The sequence below is a fragment of the Papio anubis genome, chromosome 1, assembly GCF_008728515.1.
Source record: "Papio anubis isolate 15944 chromosome 1, Panubis1.0, whole genome shotgun sequence".
In the NCBI taxonomy this organism is placed as follows: Eukaryota; Metazoa; Chordata; class Mammalia; order Primates; family Cercopithecidae; genus Papio; species Papio anubis.
In genome coordinates, this window is record NC_044976.1 from 183,086,050 (window position 1) to 183,096,624 (window position 10,575).

At 34.8% G+C, this 10,575-nt stretch overlaps 1 protein-coding gene across 6 annotated transcripts in view; it reads right to left on the reverse strand.

Moving 5' to 3' along the window:
- The window catches only part of RALGPS2 (Ral GEF with PH domain and SH3 binding motif 2), a 187,037-nt gene that overhangs the window by 37,916 nt on the left and 138,546 nt on the right, over window positions 1-10,575 (reverse strand). For all 6 annotated transcript variants that reach the window (XM_021930174.2, XM_021930176.2, XM_003893467.3 and 3 more), the window contains 2 exons: window positions 5,267-5,404; window positions 3,936-4,026 (listed from right to left, as the gene is read on the reverse strand). In XM_021930174.2, the coding sequence (XP_021785866.2) occupies window positions 3,936-4,026; window positions 5,267-5,404 (229 nt within the window). The remainder of the gene's footprint in view (window positions 1-3,935; window positions 4,027-5,266; window positions 5,405-10,575) is intronic.

Below are 10,575 nucleotides of genomic sequence, written 5' to 3' on the forward strand. Positions count from 1 at the left end.
ATAAAAAGGTTGTTTGCAAAATTTCTAATAAGTCCCTGTCCTAAGTCAGAGTTTATTATTTGGTACTTAAGTTCCATTTAGGATAATATATCCAGTTCTGAGTTTCACAGTGAAAGAGATCATGATTTCTATCAGTGGAAGCTATTTCAGAAAATAGGACACTAAAGTAGTTGTAGAAAATGCTTTGATATGATACATGAAGCCTAATATTGCTGAGTCTGTCTGAAATTTAATAAAAACTGTTTAGTATTCTACTAAAATTTTAAAATTGCACAATACAAATGGCATTTATAATGATAAACAAATCTACTGTAAGTTCTTATTATTATATTCCAGTTATTTGATAATATAAAATGCATATGTTGAATAGATAAATGATTAACCAGACTCTTTTCTCTTTTTATGAAAATGTTTAATTATTTAGGCTACAAACTATACTGCATTCATTCATTGGACAAGTATTTACTGAACACCTGTATTGGGCACTGTGCTCAGAACTGGAATATAACAGAGATTATGGCAGACGCAGTATTCCCATCCTTCTGAAGCTTACAGTCTAGAGGATGAAAGAAAAGTAGTAAATCAAATAACTACCATTTCCCAACGACACCAACATAGAAAGGAAAAGAAAGGGAGCTTATTGGGCGAATCACACTGCTATTGGTAGCAGCTAGAAACTGACAGCAATATAAAAAGTAGAAGCATCTTTAAAAAGCACTGAAGGCTAGTCTGAGTGCCAGCTGCTTACAACATCGTCAAAGCACCACATAATAAGAGAGATGCTGATTCATTAAGAAAAGATATGTTCAGTATTAAAATAAAAACCAGAAAAATTTTCATCCTGATCAAAAGACATGTAATTTGTAATATCTATACTGGCTGCCTATGTAGATCAAGTTGCCCAAAATAGACCTTTTGTAAGTGACATGCCATTTCTATTTACAAATTTTTCATCATAAAAGGCATTTTTTTCTAACAAAATGTTTTCTTCTAATTTTTTCTAATAATTTTAATGACATCTTAAAATGCTCTATTTTTCATACACACTAAATTATTACGCTTATGCAACAAACACACTGCATTTTTAGAAAAACCATCTGTCAGCCGGATGCGGTGGCTCACGCCTGTAATCCTAGCACTTTGGGAGGCTGAAGTGGGTGGATCATCTGAGGTCAGGAGTTCAAGATCAGCCTGGCCAACATAGTGAAACCCCATCTCTACTAAAAATACACAAATTAGCCAGGCATGATGGTGGGCACCTGTAATCCCAGCTACTCGGGAGGCTGAGGCAGAAGAATCACTTGAACCCGGTGGGGTGGAGGTTGCAGTGAGCTGAGATCGCACCACTGCCCTGCCCTCCAAACTGGGAAACAGAGTGAAATTCCGTCTCCAAAAAAAAAAAAAAAAAAAAAAAAAGGAAAAGGAAAAGAAAAACAATGTCTTCTCTAAGTCCCGTATGATGTTCCAATAACATCAAATGACTCATCGTTCCTCATGCAAAGACACTGTTTCTCATCCCATTCCTTTGATCATTCCATTCCCCAGCATGCTTTTCCTCACCCTTCACGTGAGACTAACTCCTACTCACCTGTTAAGATTCAGCCTCAGATGACGCTGTCTCCTGAAGCTGTTTGTATTTCCCTTCTTTTTAGTTTTCCTATGAAAATCTGGGTTAGGTCCCCCACTTACCTATGTTTCCACAGCATCCTTGGCATATTTTTATTATAGTACTGTTTGAAATGTCTTATAATCATCTGTTTTGTGGATGTATCTTACATGAGACTGAGCTTCTTGAGGGCAAGAACAGTATCTTATTTTTATAATCCCAGCAACTAGCACAGTAACTGGCCTATAACAAAACCTTAGTAAATATCTGTCAATGTAATGGAAGGGCTGCTCTGGTTCTAGCTCCTCATGAAAACAAAAATCAGTATAATAGTATCAGTTTTCCTACAAAACTGAAGGCACTATATGATATGTCAGTTTATAGAATGTCAGAACTACTTCGTGGCTTCACTGGCTAAGTCTACCCTTTTAGCAAAGTAAAAACTAGCTTTAATAAATACTGTATTATAATTTTACAGTAGTCACAAAAAATTTGCCATCCTCTATAAAAATTGTGCAAAATTTTCTTAGATTTTACTTCAATCTAATAAACTTTAAATTCTTTTAAATTCAGTAAGTTTCTTGAGCCAGATAAATATCTAATAGCTACTTACTCACATTTTGAATTTTAAGATATCTGTTCTACACCTCACTGGACAAAACTTAAGTATTTACTAGGCATGAGTTCTATGTCAGTAATTAGAGAGAAGGGAAAAATAGTGGTAAGTATAAGACACAGAGCATCAAACTTGAAAAACTTACAACCCAGGGCAACAGATTTGTGAACAACTCCAGCCTTAAAAAGCTTTTTCATTGACTTTACACATTTTCAAGTAAGTAACCATGTAGAAACTTTTTGTAGAATAAAAATTGGTACAGAAATATAAAGTGTTGACATTATGGTGTGAGAGAAAAGATGGTAATAAACGCATTTTCAAACATTAGTAAAATTTTAGATGCATTTAGAAAAATTATTCCTAGATGTTTTCCAGAATTTCTACAGTCATTTACTGGGACTAATTCTGTTCTACAAAAATTTTTTAAAATTGTCAAAATCTGGAACAAGGAAGTTAATAATCATTACCAAAGGAAGATAAAAAAATTTCTGTGTAATGCATTAACATTGAAAAATAATCTAGTCTTTTACTTTGATAAATTTTTGAAACATGACCTTTTATTGGAAAAAATACTTGAGAAAGTGCAAAATTCAATTTGAAAGCTTGGAAACAACTGGGATAATAAAGCTAAGTAAACTTTTTAAACAAAGTAACAAATGAAGCTAAAAGAAAAGTGACAAACTTCAAGAGAAATAAGCTCTTTATCCTCCCACCTTAAAAAAAAAAAATCCCAGCAGTTATGATGTAAAGTATATCAATAAAAGATGAAAAGGTTAATAATTAAAAAATTTCCTCTCCCATCTTTGGGAAGTACTGTGGATATAAGGAGATAAAAATGAGATAAAAATGGATATCAGCTATTTTAAAAGTGATTTCAAACAATCTTTTTTTTTTTTTTTTTTTTTGAGATGGAGTTTTGCTCTTTTTGCCCAGGCTGGAGTGCAATGGTGCACTCTCGGCTCACTGCAACCTCTGCCTCCTGGGTTCTAGTGATTCTCCTGCCTCAGCCTCCCAAACAGCTGGGATTACAGGCATGCACCACCATGCCTGGCTAATTTTGTATTTTTAGTACAGACAGTGTTTCACTATATTGGCCAGGCTGGTCTCGAACTCCCGACCTCAAGTGATCCACCTGCCTCGGCCTCCCAAAGTGCTGGGATTACAGGTGTGAGTCATTGTGCCCCACTGTGCCCGGCCTCAAAAATCTTTAATAAAGAACTTGCTATAATATAGAGAAAAGGATAAGTGTGGTGCTACATTGGAGAAATGTCTCTTCTCCAGAGAGAAGATGGACCAATAGTCTCCCAATCCGCAAAAACAATTAAAAACAATGATGTGTCAATAATTAGCATTAAACAGTAATTTTTCTACTTTAAAAAGTTTCACTAATTTTTCTGTCTATTAAAAGATAAATTCTGTAAGGATTCAATGATTGAATATGGGGGAAAAGAAGAAATTTAAATTAGAACTATCAAACGTTAGCTCTCTACAGAGATAAAAATATTAAAAAGAACAGATGAGGTATTTGTATATTGGCTCAATCATAACAAGTGACTAAAAAGTAATACATGTTAGTATCTTTACTGCTATAAACCTACCACTGGATTAGGCCTTTGTATGGTACCATGTAGGATTTAGATGTTTAAATACATAGGGATAGAAAGGTGGAGGACAGGACAAAGTTATACAAACCACTTTTGAAGATCAACCTACTTGTAATTATCGTCTTCCACAAATTTTTGTAGTTCTTCTATATATTGAACGGAGTTCAGATATTTTTGGACATGAGGCAACATGGGAATATCTAGGCAAAAGGTGATAAATAATTATCTGATAAAGCACATCTTAACCAGAACTTTAAAAATTAAGCTGAAAATAACTTAAAGGTAAATTAAGGCCGCATGGCAGCAAAATTGAAATTAACTCTAGAAGGACATTACTGAGATAAACTTTAATTGAAACTGAAGGTAATTTAGAAAATTACAGTTGCATACTGTTTGTATTTTTTTTTTAGTAGATTTTTTTTTTAGTAGTTCCAACTATAAAGTCCCATATATTTGAGAAATTTCATAGAAAAAGATCAGGAACTATTCTAAACTAAACAGAAGAGGTGAAGGCAGTTATTTTTCTTTTAAAGAAACCTGGTTCCCATTTATAAATATGGTTTATCTCCTCCCCTTATAAGTCTCAAGCAAGATTAATTTAACAACGCAACTTGATGCTATGTTTAAAATATTGAGAAAAGGACAAAATAAGGAATTATTTGATTTAACTTTCAGTAAGATTCTATCTCCACACAGATAGTTTTAGGAAGTTTTTGAGGTTTTCTAAAAAGTACAGATGCATGAAGTAAAAGTTAGCTTTAAGATAAATTCACTTGAAGTAATCATATAATGTAAAACTCAGTTTTTTAACCCATAAAAATTACGTATTAACAGCCTAACTTTATTCCCTATCAAACTGGAAGTATCTAAACATTAAAAAAAAAAAAAAAAGTCCTTTCTCATCATTTGGGCTTATGTGGCTGTTTCTGTATTTGTCATTCCATAAAATACACATTGGGCGAAAATTGGTTATTTACTCGATAATCTGACTCAAGAAAGTTGGTCAACTGTCACGAAGATCAAGGGTCTCAGCTAAACTTCCCTAATTGAAAGCTGTAAGAACGATTTACATAACAGATCAGGGAGATCAAATGAGATAATAGAAAATGACTTTGTCAACTATAAAGGGCCAAATAGCTGTGAGGTAGTAATATTAAATAGTGTCCTTGTGCGTGAGAAAGTTGCTGTAAAATAGCAGAAAAGCAAAATATAAAAATAAAAATTTTAAATATTAAATACTTAAATTCTTAAAAGCAAGATCTTAAACAGGATGCTACGTACTAAATGGCAAAATAAAACAAGCATTATTTTCCTTTATGTTAGAATGGAAATAAGAAATTGATGTCCCCTGCTGTGTGAAAAATGATCATCAATGTGTGTAAATAAATCACTGGAATTACAGCAATGTTAATGGCTAGGCATTATCCCCCAGAAACTTACCATATTCACAAGACTGTTGTAAATCAGAAATTATTCGAAGAATATTATTCATTAAATTTGATCTCTGCTCATTTTCTAGAATGCTGCCAGTTGATGGGTATGCTGAATCAATGTATGTTAAATCTGACAAATAGATACCTGAAACAAAATGAGATAAATGTTTTCTTAGTTGTAGCTTGGGAGACTATGACAAAGAAAAGAGGAGAAAAGGTTGTTTATAGATATATTCCATGTATGCCACATTTAAAATATATTGCTATTAATACACTGAAGCCTCGGTAACATATGGTTACTGGGGTCTAGCTTTCCATACAGTTGGGGTCAGACATACACCAATTTTTTGTAATAATATGCTATTTTGTAAATGTCTTCTTGTGATTTCATTTTCTTTTCTTTTTTTTTTTTTTTGAGATGGAGTCTCGCTCTGTCGGCCAGGCTGGAGTGCAGTGGCCGGATCTCAGCTCACTGCAAGCTCTGCCTCCCGGGTTTACGCCATTCTCCTGCCTCAGCCTCCCGAGTAGCTGGAACTACAGGCGCCCGCCACCTCACCCGGCTAGTTTTTTGTATTTTTTTTTAGTAGAGACGGGGTTTCACCGTGTTAGCCAGGATGGTCTCGATCTCTTGACCTCGTGATCCGCCCGTCTCGGCCTCCCAAAGTGCTGGGATTACAGGCTTGAGCCACCGCGCCTGGCCTGATTTCATTTTCAAGTATAGTTTGAGGCTAGAGTTAGAAACCCCAGCACATATGGGAATTAATGGAAAGGAGCTGAGTTCTTCAATTGGCTCTGCCTCTCTGACTAGTTTCATAATGGAGAGTTATTTTAAACTCAGAACCTCAGATTTAAAACCTATACAAGCATCCATTTTCCAAGGTGTGTTACAACTTGAAGATATTAATTTAGCTAGCAGCCCAGTCACTGCCTGACATAGGGAAATTATTTAATATTTGTTTTATACTCTCTTGCCTTGGGTTGATAACTATCATTTGAGTCTTAACTACTTTGAAAATTATCTCAATCTGGTAGAAATGTTTTACATTTTAAAGATCAACAAATGAATTTCTGAAAGGGTTCATGTGACTACAAATTGAAGTTAACTATTTCTTACCCTCCATGCTCTTTGCACCAACAAAAATAACACATCCTCTAAAATTTGGTTGTACTAGTCCTTAACATGAAAGGTCACTTATTTAGGATTATTTCTGGAGAGTTCACAATGCACATGTGAAATGTATTAGACAACTATAGCTGGAGATTAAAGAAAAACATACTTTCCTACTTTTACCCTATTACTTCATGTTCACGAACTCTCAGGGTAAATGCAACCAAAATGACATACCCACTGCCTTCTAAATAAACCCTGTTTTTACTCAGCTTTTTCTTATACCTTAAATGTTTTCTAGACTTATCTCTGCCTATCCAAATCTTATATTTTGCTTATCTAATTTGGTGTCAAGATTCTCTAGTTTTCTCACAGATTCCAAGAAAGGAATTCAGACACTGTCTAGTCTAATCCTCTCCTTTTAGAGATGAAGAACCTGAAATATATAGATGGTAAAGGGACGTGTCTAATGCCATACAACCTGTTAGTGACAGAGCTGGATCTCAGATGTTTCACTTATAGCTCAATTAAAAAAAAAATTACTTATATTCTGTTTAAAAATCATACATTATCTGTGCATACTATTCACGTAATGACCTTTGTGACTTCAAAATCTCATTATTTAAGTTTTTTTTTTTTTTTACATTTATATCTTATCTATTCAAGACTGCAAACTCATTTAAGGCAGTTGCTCTATCTTGCACTCCAAGAGAAAGAAAATCTTGTGCAATGTTTTGACGATAGGTGTTTAACATAAAAGGTTGGCATGGCAATCTTTTTACTCATCCTAGTATCATTCATTTTCCACTTAGTAAATATTTACAGTATTCTTTAAGTCACCTATCGTTCTTTTTTTCTTTAGATAACCTTAACTTTATTTCCCTATGACTCCAAATGAATCTGAGGTTCCAAATGAAGCTGAGGTTCTTCCCACTTTGTCCAATCTCAGAGGAAGAAGAATCCCTGTCTTCTTCCCAAATCTCAACTGTAATTTTGAATGCAATCGTTGCTGCCTCCTTCCAGACAACCACTGTTGCCTCTACTATCATTCACCCCTACTGGCTCCTTTCCCAGAGTCAATATACACATTTTTTTTAAATCATTTTTTTTTTAATCATTTTTTTCCCCCCCAAGACAGAGTCTTGCTCTGTCAAAGGCTGGAATGCAGTGGCGCGATCTTGGCTCACTGCAACCTCTGCCTTCTGGGTTCAAGTGATTCTCGTGCCTCAGCTACCCGAGTAGCTGGAATTACAGGCATGCGCAACCATGCCTGGTTAGTTTTTGCATTTTTAGTAGAGACGGGTTTCACCATGTTGGCCAGGCTGGTCTCGAACTCCTGGTCTCAAGTGATCCACACGCCTCAGCCTCCCAAAGTGCTAGGATTACAGGCACGAGTCACTGCACCTGGCCCAATATACATGTTTAAATCTCCCCTACTTATAAAACAAAATCTAAGCAACTCTTCCTTCAAATCTGATCCCACTCCTCAAGATAACATCCTTGTTCTCCCTTCAACACACACCTTAGAAGAGAAACATAGAATAGTACACTTATTTTATTCTTTACTTTATTTTTAATGTAATATTTGATACACATAAAAGTTTTTATGTGTCAGGAAAATTGTGAAAAACTTTGAGATTGGGGGAAAAAAAAAAGATTACTGGGTATCCTGTCTCCACTACACCCGTTTGGTTCTTCTGAGTTATTTCACAACTCTGCACAGCTGTTGAAAACTGGTAATAAAAATTATTGTTCATAAACATGCCAAAGAATTATGTCCAGTGGGATCTAATGAATGTTGACTTATGGTGACCAATTTTGCAACTATTTGTAAATTTACTTCAGCATTCCTGATTGCATATGAGTGTTACTTTGAATTCACCCTTGACATATTTTTGATTCCCTTATAAATTTAATAATTTAAATGAAAATTCTGACACATATTCATTTCATATTTGTGTGAGAATTGTGATTTCACAAAAATTATTGCTGGGAACGGTGGCTCACGCCTGTAATCTCAGCACTTCAGGAGGCTAGGTGGGCGGACTGCTTGAGCCCAAGAATTTAAGACCAGCCTGGGCAACACGGTGAGATCCCGCTCCTAAGAAAAAATTATCAACATATGTGACACCTGTTGTTATCAAACAATATAATAAACACTTGTGAAAGACCAGTCAACTTATGACTACAATATCCCTAAGGAGAGCTAAAAGATTCCTCGAAGAAATGGCATGGAGATGTTGGCATAGGTACATCAATAACAGCAATAAAAGATATATAAAAGTAGCACAGAAAAGCTTACAGAGGAGTTTCATAAAAATTCGGTGCAAAAAAAAGTCATTCCTTGCTGATGGGATCAGAGAAAGCTTCAAGGAAGAAGTGGGATTTGAGCGGGGTACTAATGTGCCAGTTCTTGCCATTCTTCCATCCTATCATTAAACTCAGATGACAACTCACCTGTACTAGACTGTGCTGTCCAATATAACCACTTGCCACATGTAATTACTGTTTTGTGTGTGTATTCTGAATTGAGATGTATTTGAATATAAAACAGGTAAGATTTTGAAGAGTTAATATGAAAAATTAATGTAAAATATCTATTAACTTTATTGGTTACATGTTAATATTTTCATATGTTGGGGTAAATACTACTTTAAAAAAGAACTACGACTTCATCAATACTGTTGTATCTATCTGTATGTTCCTTCTCTACTGCATCTCCTTGCTTCCTGTCCAGAAGTAATCACTACCCTGAACCTCATTTTTTTTCCCCAGACATCTGTCTGTATTCCTTCTTTTGCCTATTTTTGAGCTTTAAAAATCATATTTTAATGTATATGTGGATTAAATAATAGTATTTGTAATGTCAGAGAAGTGCCTAGTACGGGAGGCTGAGGCAGAAGAATGGTGTGAACCTGGGAGGCGGAGCTTATAGTGAGCCGAGATCGTGCCACTGCACTCCAGCCTGGGTGACAGAGCGAGATTCCGTCTCAAAAAAAAAAGAAAAGTGTCTAGTACATACTAAGTGACTTATAAGCATTTATTAAATAAAATTTAAAAATATGCATTTATTTATACTTATAAGCATTTATTAAATAAAATTTAAAAATTTGGTCTTCTGTGGTTGCTTTGTCTATTTTGTTTCTAAGACTTATCCAAGCTGTTAAATGCCGCTGTAATTCCTTATAATGAGAACAAGCTAATGTGTGACTATTTTACAATTAACTCATTCATTTTATTTGATAGACTTTTGGATTACTCCCATCCCACCTCCAACCATGTTGCTACAGACATTCTTATACACATTTCCCAGCACACATGTACAAAATTTCTTCAGGATATAAAGACACGCCTAGGAGCAAAACTGCCAAATGCTAAAGTATATTAATATTCAACTTTACAAGATGGTGTCACACTATTTTTCAAAGCTATATCAATTCACACTCCCACTGATGGTATATAAGCTTCTGCTGATCCACATTTGTGCTAACAATTGGTATTATCAATCTCAATTTTGTCAATCTTCTGTATAAAATGGTATCTCTCTGTGTCTTAATTTTTATTTCCTTGATTAGTAATCCGTTTAAACATTTATATTTCTATGTAATAAATGTTTCTGTCCATTTTTTCTTTTGGGTTGTCTTTTTCTTACGGATTTCTAATTTCTTGATGTTTTGTGGACACTAATTTGTCAGTTAAATTTTATCCAGTCACCCTTCAACACACTAAATAATCTGAAATCTGTATCTATCACCTATTTTGGCAATGGCATTAACAACTTTCTCATTCTAAGTCTTAAAACAGCTCTCTTGGTCTCCCCTCCTTATGTAATCTCTCTGCAGTATTGTAACCATTCTCTTGTAGTTCCCAGGTTTTCCCCACCTTGAACTTTCCTATCTTTCCTCTAAGCCCTCACCATTCTTCTTTTTCCTCATGTTTCTTGAAAGCTGGTTTCCTGGAAATTGGTATCATGGTCTGTCATTAATCTTCCTTTACATTCTACATGTACTTTCTCTAGTATCTTAGTTCCATAGCTTTAGCTACTACCTAATTGCTGATGACTTTTGAATCTCTCTATATAACTGAGATCCTGACTTTCATTTCCAATTTAACATATCTAGCCATAATTTGTCCCTAAATACCTGTCATTCCAATTTCCTACCCTGGTTAGTGATATTACTAAGTGCTGAAGTTAGAAAGCTCCAAAC